Source organism: Poecilia mexicana, unplaced genomic scaffold (genome assembly GCF_051168715.1).
Source record: "Poecilia mexicana isolate PSO_F unplaced genomic scaffold, ASM5116871v1 scaffold_2, whole genome shotgun sequence".
NCBI classification, from domain to species: domain Eukaryota; kingdom Metazoa; phylum Chordata; class Actinopteri; order Cyprinodontiformes; family Poeciliidae; genus Poecilia; species Poecilia mexicana.
In genome coordinates, this window is record NW_028263371.1 from 31,879,768 (window position 1) to 31,899,941 (window position 20,174).

At 39.0% G+C, this 20,174-nt stretch overlaps 1 protein-coding gene across 1 annotated transcript; it reads left to right on the top strand.

Moving 5' to 3' along the window:
• The first annotated feature begins 1,347 nt into the window (after positions 1-1,347).
• Positions 1,348-9,998, top strand: LOC106920547 (poly(rC)-binding protein 3-like). The gene is made up of 12 exons (XM_014991603.2): positions 1,348-1,478; positions 1,570-1,593; positions 1,683-1,715; positions 1,803-1,919; positions 2,628-2,759; positions 2,996-3,124; positions 4,611-4,754; positions 6,721-6,762; positions 8,053-8,131; positions 8,633-8,691; positions 9,466-9,635; positions 9,732-9,998. The coding sequence occupies exons 1-12, from the start codon at positions 1,404-1,406 to the stop codon at positions 9,784-9,786; spliced, it is 1,059 nt and encodes a 352-aa protein (XP_014847089.1). The 5' UTR covers positions 1,348-1,403; the 3' UTR covers positions 9,787-9,998.
• Positions 9,999-20,174: the final 10,176 nt, after the last annotated feature.

Sequence of the window (20,174 nt, forward strand, 5' to 3'; positions counted from 1 at the left end):
AGAATCTGGCTGCAGATTAAAAACCCCGCAGCAGACCTCATGTGTACATTCACATCCATCCTTTTCAGAGTCAGGTTGTGGGCTGAGGCGCCCTCTAGTGTTTCCTCTGATAACTGCAAATCCTAAAGTCTGAGTCATGACATCAGATGTCAGGCAGAATTAGAGATAATCCAGATTTGATTAAAAAAATATGATTTTCATTCTTACACTATATTGTTTTTCATATATTGTTTGTTATCATGTTGAATAAGTCTTATAACAAACAACAGCACACATTCCTTTGCAAAGCTTTAGAAATCCATCATCCACAAACATAGAAAACATAGGATTGTGTTCAACCAAAATAACTCCAATCGCACATTGGCAACACATCCAGGAGATCACAAAACAACTCATAACAATATCTATAGCCGTGCAGGCCTCACTGCCTTAGCTGAGATCGATGTTGACCTAATTGATGCAACCACATCTGCTGTCCAGAGGAAAAATCCTCAACCAGAATATCTGGTCATCAGTTCAAGAGCTTAAGCTCGAGCGCCGGGACAGGGAGCCAACATACACTGGCCAGTCCACCTTCAAATAGCTCAAAAAACTAAAAACAAGTTTTGGAGTGGCCCAGGCGAATTCTGGATTTAAATCCGATTGAGATGGTTTTCAGGATGCTGAAAACCAAACCAGGTCAGATCAAAATTATAGCCTTGGGCAACACTACTAACCCAGCAGATTGAGCAGTCAGAGGTCTGGACCTCTCGCAGTCTAGGCATCATGTTCAGTAAGAGCGCGGCAGATGTCACAGTCAGACAGCGGGTAAATTGATGGGGGAGTCCCGTCAGACCAGCAGTTCCTGAAGTCACTGGAAGCCCCTCTTAGGACTGTGACATGGTTAAATTGGTAGCAGTTTAAAATGATGGACTCGGATCCCTAATTAGAGTTAATTATTTGGTTTGGATTGGGCTCGAACACAATGTCAATGGGCTCAGGTCATGTTGGATATTTTAGGTCTACAGTGACGTAAAAGATTTACAAGTGCAAACACTTGATGTCAGTTTGCGCCATCAAGAACGGTACAACCAGTTATTGGGTTTAGGGGACAATTACTCTGCCACAATGGGTTGGTTTGAATAGCTTCTTTTCCCTAAAAAGGGAGATCATTTGAAAGCTGCTTTCTGTATTTACCTTTGTCTGCTATTATTTGAGAAATCTATACTGGTGCTCCTGGTAGTCCAAAGAAAAGCTCCCTAGTTGGTACAAATTTTTATTCCAATGTTTGGCAAAATGACACAGTCTTCAACCACCTTAAATCTCTGTTTTCTTTTTTGTCGCCCAGCAGCTGACCGGTCAGCCGACTCCACCACCTCCTCTCTCACGAGACCATACCCCTTCCTTTCACTTCCAACCCCGACATGGAGCCCATCAAGGTTCAGTCAGAAGGTGGCCTAAACGTGACCCTCACCATCAGGCTGCTGATGCATGGAAAGGTACGAACAGCCATTTCTGCAAATCCTCTGGCTTTGAGATTGATCTTTAGCAGTAAGTTGAGATTAAACCTGCTTTGTCCTTCTCCTGCAGGAGGTGGGAAGCATCATAGGAAAGGTATTTATCACAAGCACAACAACTAGAGCTTTCCAAGTGGGATGTTGTCTCACTGCAAACATCTAACTGCTGTTTAATCTGCTTCTCAGAAAGGAGAGACTGTGAAGAAAATGCGCGAAGACGTAAGACCTTTTCTCATCAAGTCCATCGGTCTATTGGTATATTTTTAAGACGCCACTGCACATTTTCAGCTTTCCTTTTTTGTTCAGAGTGGCGCCCGCATCAACATCTCAGAAGGGAACTGTCCAGAGCGGATAGTGACCATCACCGGGCCGACAGACGCCATTTTCAAGGCATTCGCCATGATTGCCTACAAGTTTGAGGAGGTAAAACTTTCAGTTGGATTCGCAATTAGATCCATAATGGACGTAATTACTGACCAGCGATCAGTATACACAAAGTCTGATTTGCAATAGGATGCACAGATTATGCTTTATGTTACTGTAAATATGTATGTAAAGCTATCAAAAAACAAAAGCTCCATCTTTTTCTGAGCGCCCCTGCTGGCTCATTGCCACCCAGAATACAAAGCAGGCTCGGTTGTCTTATGTAGGACAGAAATGTGCTGATCTCACCTTGCAGCACCCTCTGAAAGTGGGCCAGTACCGTGTTTTCATTTGGGTGTTCAATCGCCGTCCAAGACTGTTTACGCTGCAGATGGACCGACCTGCCAACAGATCGCTTAATCTTTGCAGGAAATAGTTTCTGCAGAAAAAGACAAACAAGAGGAGATTTCTGAACTGAACTGAACTGTTGCTTTGAACCAGTTAATTAGTCAGATTTGGGAGGCAGTAGATGAGGTAATTACATCATTTGGGAATATTCAAGCCAGGAAGTTAAAACTTGGGCATATGTTGGTCTTCCAAATGGGCACCAGCTGCGTTTCCATTAACTACATGAATGCACAATCAAATATACCTTTGATTTCGATTTGTAAAAGTTGCAAAAGTTTAAAGTTTATGCCTTATATTGCCAAATATGTGAAAAAAAAGAACTTTTTAATAAAACATGGCGTGTCTTCGCTTCCCGTTCAGGACATAATCAACTCCATGAGTAACAGTCCGGCCACCAGTAAGCCTCCAGTAACCCTGAGGCTTGTCGTTCCTGCCAGCCAGTGTGGCTCCCTGATCGGCAAAGGCGGTTCCAAAATCAAAGAAATGAGAGAGGCAAGCAGAACTTTTGTTACCTACATCATCTCCATATGCAATAATGAAAATATTTCCATATATGTTCTCCAAATCCAGGATTAATGGATATCAAATAATTCCCTTTTAACCTCTTCCCTCTGCATAATCCCAAAAGCGTGATCGTGAAACCTCTTCTGCCACAACTCTCTCACTGTGAATATATTTAAAGACGACTGAAAGGTCACGTTCTGGTTTTATGTTTGCTCCCGCACCAGTCGACGGGAGCTCAGGTCCAGGTGGCGGGCGACATGCTGCCCAACTCCACAGAGAGAGCGGTGACCATCTCCGGGGCGCCGGAAGCCATCATCCAGTGTGTCAAACAGATATGTGTGGTGATGCTGGAGGTACAGTGGGGAAGGGGAAGGGAGGGACACACACTTAAAGTCTTCACTCACAAAACCTAACATAGAGGAAAGCATGACATTGGCTTTTCGGCTAGAAATCTGTAGCATCAAAAAGTTCAACGTCTGTAGAACTTCCTACTGACCAATGAGAGTGGGCAGAGCAAATAGGGATGAAGGTTGTTCTCCTCCAGACTGCTAATGAAATGTTACTGTAACATTTCTACACATAAAATAAATTAGTTTCTATATCTAAAATAAATGAGTGCATTAAAATAAATCTCTGTATTTCTAAAAGAGATGCATCGATCCAACTTTTTTCACTTTTGATACCGATACTGATATCTGAGGCCGATACTGATCAGATACAGACGGTGCTAACTTAAAATATTTCTTTTTTTAAACACAGACATAAATGCACAGAATTCATTTGATAACTCTGCACCAGTACAGCACACTTAAATACACCAATATTTCCACAAGCTTGGTCAAATATGTAAAAACAACTTTAATTTGTTCAGTCACAATAACCAATGTCAAATAAATAATACAGAAACTGACAATAATTGTCCAATACCTTGTCCAGCATGTAAAGAGCAAACAACTTTCTTCCAAATGGTTCATAAAAAGAGATTAGGTCTTCTAAATATATCTTAAAATCAATAATAAAGCATGACGTTGCTCAGAGCACAAAGCGTTCTTAAAATTAGTCTGAATAGATCTGCCCTTACGGATTGGGCAAGTTGTCACTGGCCTGGAATTTTTTTCAATATCAGAACCAATACAGATATTGATATCGGATCATTGCATCTCTAATGTCTCTTTTTGGTCAACTCAGATTACTGATGTAGACTGCATTCAAAATGTTGATATTCTTATATCATTTAGCAACTTTTAGGACAGACATAGCAACTTTCTCAGGTGATGGATTTGACGAGAGAGCACCTTTGTATTTTTCCTCCTCCTCAGTATGCATTTAGGCACTCTGTACCAAAACAGAACAATCTACCCAGTCCTATTTATTCTTCACCACTGTTCTCACATGTCAGAGTTCTATGTCGGATCTTCTTCTTGCACCATTAATTTTAACTATCTGCACAGCCAGTTCTCCATTGGGCCTTCATGATGGCACCAGCCATGGATGCTAGGACTTTTGTGACATGACTGTAAGTCTCCAGAATACGGACCGAGAAATATATTTAAAGTGCAAGTATGTTGAGTCGTCATTATCCAGTTGAAAGTGGTTTTTCCAGGTAAATCCAGGTCTAGTTGTGCACTCAACCACAGTTTGGACATTTTATGTCAGCATGAACACACAGTGAAGAGCACTTTCATGTGTCACAGGTTGTCTTCCCCCAACGGCACCGTCCCCTTCTGGTCTCACTTTATGCAACTTCTGTCTCTCTTCTCTTCTGCTCTAACACTTTCTCCACATCTCCCCCCTTCCTACCTCCCATCCCCCCACTCTCTCCTCCTTTGCTCTCCTCAGTCCCCACCGAAAGGTGCCACCATCCCCTACCGCCCAAAGCCTGCCTCCACCCCTGTCATTTTTTCAGGTGGCCAGGTAAGAGCAGACCCACTGGGGGCGTCCACAGCCAACCTCAGCCTCTTACTGCAGCACCAGCCACTGCCTGTTAGTGTCGCACCAGGTTTTACTCACTCTTCCTCCAGACCCTCACTCCCCCGTTTCCCTGACCCCCCCTGGCCCTCGACTAGCATGAAACCACCACCGCTGTTTTACTGTCACCCACCAGCCTGAGCCGCTTGAATCAGAACTGAGATAAATATCACCAGAAAATAATTATGCTTCTTATTTCCTTCAGACTAAAAAGAAAATCTCAAACCAATGGTTTCCGATTGGGTTTGGTTAGTGGGGATGATTATTGGATTTATTAAACAAATTTTTTGCAACTGTTTTCAGGATTTCCCTCAGAGAACTTGCCAGACCCAATGGTAGGGATGCTACCAGTTGCCCCACTGTGCTTTTGTACTAATAAATGTTAAGATTTGACAAGAAATTTTGAAAATAAAGCATCAACAGAAAAGAAAACACAACACTGGACTAGTAGAATGAGTTGCATGTCATACCAAACTTTACTGTTAAACAGGGTGTGATCAGGACAGGATCTTCAATGATTTTCAAAAGATCAGGTATTTTTGGGTTGTGTCTGCTCTTGCAGTGTATAGATAGGGCAAAATACTCTAAACTCTGGTGGCTAATCATTAATAACGTGATGATAAAATATGTATTTGTATGTTATTTGTGTCACCATGTTTTTTACGCAATCGTACGGTAGATATGTCACTGATCATTCAGATTCTCAACGCATTTGCACCAAAAAAACTGTGCATCCTGCTGTTTATGGTTTAGAACGAGTCATTCATATACATCTTATTATTGGTATTAGCAGCTTGCCATAAGGCTTTGATATTTGACTTGTATGTTAATGCAATATTCTCCAAATCGAGCCTCTTCTGTGAGAACTCTGCACTGTACTCGGCAATTAGTACTGAGTACAGTGTGTCAACTATAAACCTAGCTGGTGTATGTAAAAAAAATTAAATAACTAAGCAAATAATACTTAGCCTGGAGGTGGGGCAAGTAGAGCCTGGAGACCCGCCAGGCACACTGGGGGAGCACTGCATTTTTCATATAATTTATTTCTGCACTAGATCACAAAGCAAATAAATACATGAAAAAAAGTTAAATAAAAATTATCTTTGAATCTGATGAGGAACAATAAAGACAAGTCAAACTGTACAGTTTGACTTAAAACTGTATTCAATACCCGACTGAATGTAAGTTTCAGTAACCCTGACTTAGAGTTTCCAATGTTAATCATGTGAATAACCATTAAAAGAAAAGCCAAGCAGTTATTACAGAGTCGATGTTTGTAACTTTCATTTTCTCAACTCTGATTTGATTCCCTAAAAAATAAAGAAATCACTTCTTGGAGAGATAAGTTTACTTTCACAAGCCACATTCTTGGCTACCTGCCTTCTCTTTTGCTTCAAATCTCATGAGGCTTGGCCTGAAGGGAAACTTTGCTAATTTACCAGTGGTTATGCAAATGTTAAGTAATCAGTAGCAAAATCAAAAGGAGTCCTTATTAGAAAGTGTCAGATCTCAGTCAAGAAATCACGTAAATAAGCCTATGACATAAATCATAAATTTTTAGGTAAAGATTGAACCTTTTTTCCTCTAAAATCAGTTTTCCTGTATGTGCGGTTGAGGCCTTTTCCTTTTAAAATCTAATTTAGCTCACTTCTGACCTCTGCGGCCTTAAAAGTGCAACACAACCAGTGAACCAATCACCCCGCTCCTGTCAGGGTTCCTTCTCTGGTTTTCTCCACACTCTCCCAGTCACCACCCTGCTGTCTGAGTTGTTCCTTATTGATTTGAGTTCAACTGGATCTGACTGATGAATAGAAGCAGGACTGATTTGAGTCTAAGTGCATGACTTTACGTCATATGGCTACGAATATAAATCGATTTCAGCTTTTCGGTTTGTTTGTACTCTTTGCAATTCGATGTGGTTTTTGTGTCTGGTCAGTCAAAGTAACGTAATAACGACTGGCTCCTTTCTTCGTGTTCACAGGCTTACACCATTCAAGGACAGTACGCCATCCCTCATCCAGATGTGAGTGCTAACCCCACGAGGCAGTCAACGCTACACTCTCCATCAATCTTTCTATCCACCCTATTAATATTAATTAATAATATTAATATTTTTCTTATGGATGTGCATTTCCTATACTGACTTTATAGCTCCCTGGCTACCTGCCTTCTCTTTTGCTTCAAATCTCATGAGGCTTGGCCTGAAGGGAAACTTTGATAATTTACCAGTGGTTATGCGAACATTAAGTAATCAGTAGCAAAATCAAAAGTGGTCTTTATTAGAAATACATCTATTTCTGTTTATTTTGAAGTAAAATGAAGACACTTCTATCAAGGATTATACAAAAAAACAACATGGAACTAAACAATAATAAGTTTCACTATGGAATACCTATAGAACAAGTATTCCAAAGTGAAACTAAATATAGTCACAACTCTATAGTCACAACTCTCACCGTATGAATTTGTTCAAAGAGCTATTATATTTTGATTTTTCAATAAATTTTGGACTTTTCAAATTTGAAAAATTCAAAATTTCTTTTTAAATAAAACTTTTCTAAGATTAATTAAAATTTGGGTTTTTTTGGTAGAAATGTACGCCTTTCTACATCCATCTACAATGGCCCTAATACACCGTTGTTTTATCCACACTTCCATTGATCTCATTTTCCATAAAATCTGTATTTTGCTGTCTTGAATACATTGGAGTTGAGAAACATTGCTGTAACCATGTCCTTACACTGCAACAATGGGCTTACACAAAGAGCAGAGAAACACTACGCTTTGCCTAAAGTCAGTCTTGCACAGGATGTATACACACCCTTGGCACATTATGTATATGATTTTATCTCCCTTTGTTTCAGTTACTGAAATTTTGATTCAGCACCCTTATCATGGAGGCTATGCATCACACCAGCAGCTAAAAGGAAAATGTTTCCAAATTGTAAACAAAGAAGAAAAGCTTTGAAAATGAATACATTGCTAGGAATACAACAGAGCTCTTGCCACAGCTTGTGTGGTACCATTCTAGAGAAAACAACTAAATGTCCTACCAACTCACACAACCAAGGATACTCCAATCAGGCCAAGTCCAATGCTCCTTCTCTCCAATTTGTTTTGCTCTCTGTCTCTTTTGGTTTTTGTTCTTTGCCTCTTTACTTCTCCTCAGCTCCTTTCTTTTCTTTTGTGCCATTTCCAGCAGACCTCTGTATAACTCTCTATGTCTGTCTGTGTGTGTGTGTTTGTGTGCGAGCCGGAGTGGGTTTTTAATGATGACCTCATAGCTCTGCTGTCCTCCTCCTCCCCCCCTCAGCAGTTGAGCAAGCTCCACCAGTTGGCTATGCAGCAAACCCCCTTTACCCCCCTCGGACAGACCACCCCTGCCTTCCCCGGTACGTACCCACCTACACAATGACCCTCTTTACCGAAGATCCTTCTCTCGTTTTTACCTGTAGAGAAAAACACTCTCTTCCTCCTTTATTTTCTCTCTCACTCTCTCTCTCTTCTTTGGCTGGATCTGTCCTATCTCTTTATTCTTCATTCTTGTTCTTCTTGTCGTTTTTTTCCTATTGGTCTTTGTGGTGCACTGCAATTGACATGGCCTGCTGGTGGTCTGCTCTTGTTGATGTTGAGGTTTCTTTCGATGTCTGGTTTTCCCTTAGTAATTCTTTTGGAATAATACAAACTAATATAGATTTTTGTTTTGAGTTAACTGTACTCAAGGTCCTCAGGCAATGACGTATGTGGGCTTTGCTTAGGCCTGAGCCACGCTTGTGTGATTCAGTTACTGCTAGAAGTCTGTAAAGAGAGTTCACGACTTGTTCCCTCAACATGCCAAACTGTTTTCTGTCCTTTTGCTTTCCCCCTTTTCTTTGTCTGCTTCCTGTGTTCAGCAGCAGGTCTGGATGCCAGTAACCAGGCCAGTACTCATGAACTCACCATTCCCAATGATGTGAGTATAGATTTATGATAGTGTGCACGTCAATAGCTGTGTTTCCATTGACCATAAAATTGTGCAAATTGGAGTTATGGAAATAAATTCACTTAGAGGAAACACGCCAGAAGACTCGTTTTCCAATAAATCATTTTCACAGTAGAATGAAGTGGTTTTCCAGCCATATTGAAATTGATGTATTTTGCAAAACTGCAATAGAGACAAATTTTCACATCATGCTGGTTTGCATTCAGCAGCAGTGCCATAAACTGTAGACACTAGTCTCCTTGATCAATGCACAGCTATCTCCACCAGAATTTGTCATTTTAAACCGGTGAATCCATAGCTCTTCTGTAAAATCGGCCACTACAGTTTCCCCAGAACGGCAATAGTAATAGTCTCTTCTGATGGCAGAGGATGAGCACTGGTGCAGTGGCTGAGACATGAATATAACTCATATTTACGTCAATGGCCGTCATAAGTTTTCATGACTTATCATGTCAACAAGATCATTCATATGTGATTTTAAACTCAATTGTGAAATTGTGTATTTTTTTTTTTGTTTGTTTTTTTTTGTCGTCGTCTGGGAGTTTTAAAACAGGGGTGTCCAAAGTGTGGCCCAGGGACCTTGAGCACTTTCATACTGAAAATTTTGTCCGAATGACAAAATGTTTGGACACTCTTGTTTTAAAAGAGAGTATTGTTACAGAAGGCAATTCTTGTACTCATGTAGAAAGTGTTAGGACTTACAAAGCTCTAGCCATCCTAATTCCTGCCCCATTTTCTTCCCAGCTAATAGGCTGCATAATCGGACGCCAGGGAACCAAAATCAACGAGATCCGTCAGATGTCTGGGGCGCAGATCAAAATTGCTAATGCCATGGAAGGGTCATCGGAGCGCCAGATCACCATCACAGGGACCCCCGCCAACATCAGCCTGGCTCAGTATCTCATTAATGCAAGGTCTGAGAGCTCAGTATTCAAAGTTTCTACTATTTTTGAGCAAAGGGTGAAAAAAACAAAAAACAAAAAAAAATCTAACTTGCAATCAACCTATAGGTTCAGAGACGTGGCTGCCATGTGGAACGACCCATCATCCATGACCACATCCTGAGATCCCTGACTGGCTCCTCCGTTTGGCCCTTTCCAATGACCGACTACCGCAGACAACCCTGATGAAGCCCCTCGGACTCTGGCTCTGGCTCTCCGAAATCCCTGACCGCCTCACTGCTCTGGTTTACCCTAGATCAGAGAGGTTTTGGTGGCCGCTTATATTTCAGAAAGCCAAATTAAATCAAAGATTAAAAAAAAAAAAAAAAAAAAAAAGACATACAAAAAACTGTTGATTAGTTTTTTTTTTAGAGAACTGTTAAAGCATGTTGAATGTTTATTAGGAGAACAATCTGTTCATTTTTCTTGGTTTTCTTTTCGTCTATTGCTTTTCTAAATATCTTTCATTGCTGCGTCATAGAACAACATTTAAAAAGTATTAGCAAACGACTGAAGATTTCTGTAGAACGTAGGTATCTGTATATTACTAAACAGCTGCTCAGTGATGCTATCGGCAGAGTGTGTGGTGGGATGTAGCCAAATGACTCGAGCTTAATTACATAGTTTCAAAAGTAAAAAAAAAAAAAAATTTGGACTGTTCCTTGTCAAATCTCTGCCCAAGACTCTTTGCTGCATCACATGACCCTTTGAAGCCAATGGTATCACTCCTCCAGCCTCCCTTCTCATGTTAATTTCCTCTATTTACAATATTGATTATACTGCATGTGTTCAGTGTTGTGTCGTTGCGTATTTGAGTAGAAAAAAACGAAAAACAAACCTGCTCCGTGTTTGTGCTTCATGAAATGTTGCTGTCATATCTTTGTGACCCTGTTTCTTTTCCATAAACTTTTGCAGCATTTTCGACCGTTCACGTCCAGTCCTACTCCCCGCCCAGACAGAACAACTTTCCAACATCGCCTCCTCTGAAAACCGATTAATCGTAGTTATATACTGTAGATGCATGGATGAGAATTAGTGAAAATCAGTGACTTAAAACACTGACGGGAAAATTTTAATGATTGTTTACTACCTTATGTTTTTTTTGTACAAGGACTATTGTGACTTGTCACATAAGTCGACTACGCGGCGCTCATGCAATAGACTACTCAACACTTTACTCTGGACTGCCTCTGGTGTGGGAGGATTAGTTGGACTTCAAAGTCAGGTGCTGTCCAAACGTTTAGGGTTTTTCGGCCAACTTCGAAGAGGCTTAAATGTTTGGACACATGGTACTTTTGGGGCCAAGGAATGTTCAGGGGTTCATTTGGGGGGAACCCACAGGGCCTGGGCGGACGTGACCACTCAGTCTCTTTTTCACGATTGTTCATCTTGTCATGTTTTGTCATCGTCACGCAGTTGATTTGACGCTTTAGTTTTGAATGTCTTTTCATTGTCACAACCACGTCGGCAACTTAATTGTTTTTGTAAAGGACAAGTTGGATGACAATTTCTGCTTTGCTGGTTTTTCATTAAGCCAAGATGTATTTATCTATAGTGTTGTGATGCACATATTTTTTTTTTTGTTCGCTAAGCTAAGTTTGTTTTTGCTGTATTGTACCTAATATGAGAAGGAGGTGTTGGTGATATTTGGTCAACTTAAGTAATTCAACTATCCATTGAATATGATAATAGTTCAGGATGCTCTACAGATGCTAAACAACTTGGGTGATCTCCTTTTAGAGCTTCTGTGCTAAGCTCAGTTCAGCATTGAACAATTCTTGAATGTTGTTGTTGAAGCACATCAACTCTAATCTAACACAAACGCTTTGCATTTGCAGTAGATTTATTCCTACACACACCAATATTGTTTTATTTCTAGTGGTAAATTTATTACAAAAATAAAAATCTGACCCTTTGGGAACACTGTTACTGCTACATCAGTCACTGCTAGCTCTCAACTAAATTGGTATTACACCGGAAATAGAAAATGGCTATCAAATTTGTTAATCTACATCTAATTATTTTTAGGCTAACTAATGTTAGGCTACCCAACACCAAGTCTGAAAGCCAGAAACTGTAATTTAATGTTTTATAATGTGATCACTTTTTATTTTAAACTAGTCAAGCATCACACTGAATATGAATCATTTCCTTTAATATGAATGATTGTTAGGGATAGTGGGAGTGGAATAAATCCATCATAAGAAATTTTTGAATTTTCATAAGTTGTTACAGTTTTCCGAATATTTTTAACTAATTAAACAGCATATTAAAAGTCATCACCATTCTTAAACAACATTAGTGCTTATTGGCTACCATAGAAATTAAAATTAGCTTTAGCTCCAAGTTTGTTGCACTTTTATTTAGAAAAATTCTAAATTAAAATCCATTAAAAGTTTTGATAGTTACATCTTGTGAATTATATGAACAAAATTAATATTAATAACTTTCCAAAATAACATCAACACTTGCTAGAAAAATGTCTCTGTTGGCTGGCTAGTTTAAACTGGCCCTGACCAAGCTAAAGCCAGGAAAGTCCAAATTCTAAAACTTGTAAAATTTGTTTTAAAAGTTTTCTTCTACCATCATATAATAATAATACCATCAGCATTAATGTTTCTAAAGCAATTTCACTCCTTGAAAAATTTTCCTCTAATGGCCAGCTAGCATAATAGTTAGCACTGGCATTGGCTAAGCTATGTTAGCTTGATTAAAACCCAGAAAGGTCTACATTTAAACCTAAGTTTGGATTTTTGTGTTTTACAAGTTTAATATTCTAGTGAATACTACAGCATCAGATCAAATACTGACAAATTTTGAAAGTAACATAAATGCTTGACAGCAATCTGCCACTCTTGGTTAGCTGCCTTACTTGTCATCATTGGTAGAAATTATGCTAAGTTGCCAGAGAACTAAAAGCAATGTCCAGCTCGAAACATTATTTTCCAAACTCACTTTTCCTCTCAATCTTCAGTGCTTTGATAACAAAATGCGACTATGTACATGGACCAAATGCTGTTTAAATCTACTAAAAGATACACAGTCAATGATTATTCTGCAATAACTCTTTATTTTTTAATGTATAATCAAGTAGTCGTGGTAGTCTTGAATGGATTTGTGTTTCTTTTCATTTTTCTTGTAATTTCTTGTATTTAAGTGGGAATGTTTGTCTAATCTTTAAAAAAAAAAGAAATTATGTTTTTAGGACAGTTTGCTAATACCAGACAGGGATTTCTTTTTGCGTTACACGTAAACAGAGAATACCCTGGAGGCTGATGTGGCTTTTTTTTACAACGGTTTTTAGTGCATGTGTACGATCGAAATGTTCGCTTTAACAATCAGTACTGATTAGCTGTTTCTATCACAGCTGAGTGTGCATTAAACAAATGGTTTTGTTGTATATTTTGAAACTGATTGCAAAGCATAGCTATTAAGTTGTAAGGCTAAGTCACGGCAGTGCGAGTTCAATAACATCAGTATTCATGTGTTACTCAGTGTTTGAAAATTGTATTTACATTTGTGTATATGCCTGAGTATGCCACAACTTTGAAACAAACTGCAACTAATGCAATAATAGGGTGCAATGTGCAATTATTTAATCGGTTATTTCTTTATTTGCTTGGTAGATACAGAAGAGCTGTGTAGCCTGTTGAAAATGCTTTTATTTTATCAACGTTTAGAGTGGCAGTAACGGCTGGAAAAAAAACAAAAAGATTCATCAGATTTTTTTTGTTAGTTTTGTTCATGTGTATTGCAGTTTGGGGGGGAAGAAGGGTGGGTGATGGAACTTTGTAACTATTTTCAATTGATTTATTTGCTATGTGCAGATCTATATTAGTTGTGAGTAATTACATAGCTTTTAATTTAAAAGTGTTGGTAAGAATAAACATCAAATAAAGTTTAAATTTTTTCCTTCTGAGATTTGTTTTTCTCTGGGGGCAACGGGGGTTCACTGTAAATACTAATTAAGCTAACAGCAAGGTAATAAGCTAAAATCTTACTACAAATTTTTGTATCTCAACAAGAAAAAATTCATCACAAAAATATTTATGCTAATGGCACATACAACAATAACAACTGAGTTGTTATTGCTTATTTGAATCAACTTGAACTTGAATTAAACATAATTTGGCCTCAAGGGAGAAGAATCTCACCTGTAGTCGGATTATTATTATCCTGAAATCTTTGTTAATTAGCATAATTTCACTTATGTTAGTACATTGGAACAATTAATTAACTATGCTAAGCTGTACTAATGTCTCACAATGTATCCAAATTAATCAGGAATTATGCGAGATGTTTTTTTTTTTGCATTTCTTTGGATTAAAATTATACGGAGACATTGGAAGAACGAAAATTATGTCTAATCGTTTTCTCTTTATGTCTTTACTAAAAAAGGGCAACAATATGCAAAGAATACCGACCTTACCCTGTACAGAATAATCCAGTTGATTTTTTTTTATTTGATTTTATTTAAATGAGTTGCAAAAAGTTCTTTCTGCGTTTTGGTCCCTTAATGATTTTGCCCACACATTCTCCCCGGAGAAAAAGACAAAAGCAACGTTTTCTTTGTTAAACATTCGGGTCAGAGGTTTGGGAATTTAACCTGCCAGTGCACAGGTAGTGATGTGTCGCAAATTGAGGCCAATGTTTCTCATTTTCCCTGCAAACTGATGTCAAGAGGGGAGCAAACGGTGTGAAGGAGACTGAAAACGCTGCGGGAGAGGAGAGGGGGAAAGCAATCTGGCGCACTCAAGGAAAGTTTCTGGAGAGAAGAAAATGTTCATCAAAATGGCTCATACTGAGCAAACAGTAAGCCTGTGTTGAGGAGAAGGAGCATCAACTAAAGCTAAAGTAAAAATAATGGAAAAAAACTACACAGAAATTACATTTATCTCACAAATAAATGAATTGTAGCTGAGGTTTATTGTGCAAACCCAGCAACTGAAAATACAGAACACTTTTATGGAAAAAACACAAAAATACTCAGACGATTTTATGTACAAGCCCAAACAAGTCAAACATTTAGGAAAAAAAAGCATAAGGAAATAAAACCCTTTCCAAGTGAACTGAAAGCACATTTTTCTCGTCAAGACACAGAAAGGGTTTTTTGTTCAGTGAAAACAAAATGACGGTTTAATCAGAATGACAAGCGGTGTGGGCTGTGTAGCAGAAAATAGTCATAAATGATGACGCGCACATGTACATTGAAGTACACTGCCTTTTACTCTGTCTTTTTGAATTTTAAACCAACATACAACCACAGGTATAAAGCACATTTAAGTGAAAATAAAAGCAGTTATCTGGTAAATGCAGGAGATAATGGTGCAACTATGTCGTCTCCTTCTGGCAGAAATGTCAAGAACCTCAATTCACAAAGTAAACATTCATTATTTTAACTTGGCTCAGATAGGCGTCTCCTTACTAACCGATTCTCAACAACACTAGTATGAATCACCTGTTTCTTCCAGCCATCCAAAGGCAAACGCTTTGCTACATTTGCCTTGAAAGTTGGCTCTGAGTAGGAGTTGGAGCAGCTCCACGCTTTCACTCATCAGTGCCAGAAGCTACTTAGTGACAACCTTCTTCGTCAGGCAGAGGACTGATGTCAAAGCAATAAAGAAAGCAAAGCTCTAAAAGTTGTTTTGAAGATTTAAAAGTAAACAGAGCGAGAAATTTACTGTTTCATAAAAGCATTGGCAGTCCTTGAACTTTGGAACATTTATTACGCAGAGGATTCCCAGTAATCACACAAACAGGGACCACAACACCTCATGAGTAGCTGAAACTCGCAAATTATAGAGACCCACTCTAAAAACTGTACATTAATATGCAATAATACCCACAGTGGAAACAGCCTTAGCACTACTGCAGAATGTATGCAGGTATTCCAGCTTCCTAAGCTGCGTTGTCTTTGAAATATTTTAAATGTGCTCTAAAAAGAAAATGTAAATATGCAAATTTCCTTCTAATAATTTGGAGTTGCATCCCAAAGACAAATCTAAAACGATGAGTCTGGAAACGGGCGAGGGTCCACCGTATCGTGATATTTTGTGGTAGTATTGTGATAACGATAAAAGTGATAAGAGCTACTTCTATTTTAGGCAACCGCATGGCTGATACAGCAATCATTGCCCCACAAACACAAATAATACTCTTAGAAAAATAAAAATTGCAATATCATTCTTTAGGACAGCAAATGACACTTAAAGAAGTGTGATTTGTGTCACTTAAAGTGCTGACAGTAACTGCATTTAATATTTTCAAATGAATTGATATGACCTTTATTGAGCAAACAGTTGAGGAAAAAGGGGCAAAAATAACAATCCTGACAATATGGAGAGTTTTAGGGGTTTTAAACATCATTAATTGGAGTTTATCCTATCAACAACAAATCAATGTCTTATCATAAGAAACTTATCACAATAAATGATCAACGATACAATACCTGCCCACCCTTTAGATCTATTCAGTTCAATTTATTTATATAGCATCGATCCACAACACACGTTCCTCCTTGTTTGTAGACAAACATCCCCGCAGTATAACGCTGCCACCACCATTTTTTAACCATAGGGATGGTATCTTTTCTTAAAATCCCTAATAAGAGTTGTTTTTATATTGGATAAAAAGCTGCATGTCTCACCCTTCTGTAGAGAGCACCACCCACTACGTTTCCATTTTCTCCAAACATCCCCGCAGCATCATTCTGCCGCCACCACTTTTCGCTATGAGGTTGATCCCTCTTTTTTTGCTTCAGGTGTTTTGCTTATACACACACACAAATTTAAAACAAAAACTTTTAATTTTATATGACTACATATCAAGCCATGCAACTTTCCTGAGCGGTGCTATGCATCTATGTAATTGCCAAATACATTCACGCTTTGACAGAAGCTGCTTCTTCTACTAATAAGTTCTGGTGGGCTGTAGGCTGGCTTAGCATAATGTTGCCCCCTACTGATCTTGTTTGGGTTTTTTTTTACATCAATAAGCAATGCACCTTATTTAAATAGATGTTCATCTGAGATATGGTTTCTGATTAAATATTTTTCCAGATGTTGGCTAAATAATTTCAAAATCGTATATCTTGTTTTAAAGAGTCGACTGTTTTTGGTCTCATTTAGAGTATTGATGTCACAGCCTTACATTTTCGCTTAGTACTTTTTATTTCCAGCTATATTACTGGTTGTCATCGTTTGGTCTAAAAATTCCTATGTTTTTTCATAGGACACAATAGCAAAACTTGTATTGAAAAAATTCAATGGTTGCAAATTCTACTTTAACGTGCTGTATATCCAGTGGCTTCTTCAGTCACCAAGTCCTTTTGGATGTTGGGGGAGGGTAAGGGATCACAATGATGAAACGTTTGGCGTCCTCCCTCTCAGGCCAAAGCAGAGTGAGCAAAAAACCCAATGTCAGTCGAGCTCTGCAGCAGCCGTGCTTTAATAGACCCCTAAAGAGGTCAACATTCGTTGGAGGGGAGCTGCTTTCACAAAGTGACTGCAGAAAGTCAATAGAGAGGGTAGAACGAAGACAGCCTCTTTGTCCAGGGGAAATAATGTGATCTGCCATGATTCATTGCTCATACCGCAAACACATTTCATACATTACCTAGTATTACAGAGATTACTCTGCTGAAAAACACTGGACTGGACTGGCTCAGCTCCATATTCTTGTGATCCGGCAGGGTGGCGGCGTATGAATTTATCTGAGATGAGCTGCTGGAAGTTAGCCAGGAGTCTGACAGGAGGAGTTAAACTGATCAATGATCAAACCAGGGCAACCAGTGGCAAGAAGAAACAGCTGGTGTCCAGCCACTGGAACGCCAACAAGTTCCAGTCTCATTGCTCAATGCAAGCAATGTCTTTCAGAAAGCTGACAAGGCTTAATCATGCTAATGCTTCGAGAAGCGCTGCCTGCTTTTAATATGCAGGTATGGCTTCGAAGGCGTTTGGTAGAGCAGTATTCATAAACATTGACGGCTGTAATCAAAGTTTGTGAAGAGTGAGAGGAAGAACAATCAGTCATAGACAGAAGCATGAGGAGAACAGGACAGCTATAGATTTACTCTAACAGGGTGTGTACGGAAAGCCGCTTCGCTCCGAGACGCATTCTGTCCAATCTCACAAAGTACTTATTGTTCTGTTGTTTTTGCACTTCGTAATCTGTCAGCATGCATGAGATAAACCTACAAACGGAAAGAAAGGTTGCATTGAATCAAAAGTGCAAGCGCAGCAAAACAGGCAGAGAAGCTCCAGGATAAAGGTTTTTTTCAGCAGATCGAGCCGGCGCTGACTTTGAGTCCGATAGTGTAGCTGAAAAGACATGACATATTTTCAAGTCTGTCAATCCCTTCTTTCTTTATAAATTCTGAAGTTGTAATTTAGATAAATTAGCGGGTAAATTCATTAAGGATACGATACGACTTTCACAAAGTGGCTAATAGACTAGGTTAGTTATCTCTGTAGTTTTCCCACTTGAGGAAAAACTGATCACTTTTCCTGACTTTCTTTTTAATATAAGAATAATAAATAGTTTCTTGAATGATCTGTGGATCTTCAAAAATTTAAAAATTCATCCTCTCTACACATATTTTCACACAGTTTGGAGCTGTAATTATAAAAGTTTGATACCGCAGCATAAATGTCCATCCTGATATGAAGATGCTGTCAGAAACGTTTTCCTGTCAAAGTCAAGAGCCTCACAGCTGCAGGGTTTCAACCTGCAGGAAGCCAGAGTTGAGACCCATCTGCGCGCCAATACACACACCCATCCGCCTCCCGCACACCTACACACACACACACACACGCTTCTATTGTGTGCCCACCCAGAGACGCACCGCTGCTGCAAAGCTGCTGCCCAACAGGAGGTCAAACAGCTGGATGCTGCCTCCCGGAGAGGCTGCAGCTCCTGAGGAGGACAGCGACCGGCGACAAGCCCAGAGAGGAGGCTGACCGTCCGCTGGGGAACGCACGCCGATCCGGAGCTGCCAGGTAGGCTGATTTATATTAGTCTTTTTAATGTACTTTAGCAGCATTTTTTTATGTTTTACAATGGTGTCCTTATTTAAAAACTAACTTTACTCTGAAACAAATAATCATGTTCATATTTTTACTACAAAAGTAAAGACCAAGCTTTTTTTTATTCTGAAAAGGTAAAATTTTATAAAAAAGCCTTTTTGTGTTACTTCATTTTTCAACTTTTACACATAAAACCACATTTTACTAAATTATCTCTGATGCATTTAGAAGCGGTTTGCAAAAATACCCACATCCTTTCAAGTATTTTTCTTTTATTCAACTCTCCATGAATGTTTATGGTTGTTGTCCTGCTGGCTGCTCTCGACTTTTGTAGCCTTTATTTATTTTATTTTACAGTGTCAAAAGTCATTCTATCATCATTCATCATCATTCTATCAACTGTTACCAGCTTACTTGTCTCTGCTGAAGAAAAGCATCTCCAGGTTAAGATGCTGCCACAAGCATGTTTGACTGTGATGATGATGATGATGTCTCCACAGTGACCAGAGCACCTTCCTCCACATTATCTCATAAATCTATTTACTAGTTAGAGTACTTTAGTAACAGTTAGTTGCACTTGATTTTATTCACGGGTATCAGAGTAAATGTGCTGAATAAAAAAAAAAAACATTCCAGGCTTAAAATTTTTATTTGTGGAAAAAAAGTTAAAATATGTAGAATTTTCTTTCTACTTCAGTATTAAGGGGGAAGTATTATGCATTTTCCAGCCACATAATACTGCACATATATCAAATATGACTTAAAATAAATTTGACTTTGTAATTTAACATCTTGAAATTGAGGCTCTGTCTCTTTAAGAAACTCCTGCTCTTTCTGAAACTCCGCCTTAAGGAAGTCATCACAACATGGATCCCTTATAAACTGTTTAACGTTTTACCAGCATTTCACTGAGACGTAGCTCATGTAATAAACTCAACAGCTGTGCGGTTTCACCAGGTGTTTGCTAATTGCTGCTGGCTAGTCTGAAGGATCTGAGTAGTTGAGTTGTGAGGGAAAGGTGCTCTGTAGTGTGGAATCTTCGTCCTTGAAGCCGGAGCTAGGTCCATTCTAGTGTTTTGTACAGCTGAACGGTTGCCACGGGAGATTAGAGGATTTCTCAAACATGCATGGACGAATCAAGGCAACACTCTTTAAAATGTCTCTGTATTCTCAGTGGCCAGCAGGGGGCACAAAATTTAACATAAAAGGTACAGAAAATCTGTTCAAAGAGCAACACAGAGATATTTTCACCCTCTCCCCTGTCTATTGCTGCCCTGGGCAATCACCATATAAATCATTCTGCAAACAGCAACTGGCTGAAGGGATGTGAATACTTTTGTAAAACCCTTGGTGTTTTGGCTGGTTATCAATCATTTACCTCATTTATATTCTTGTCATTTTCACTGTGAAATCATTTCGCTTGACATCCATCATCTCCGTCAGATCTGTTTTCCACACTCGCAAATGAGGTGCGTGCCTTGTAGTGATT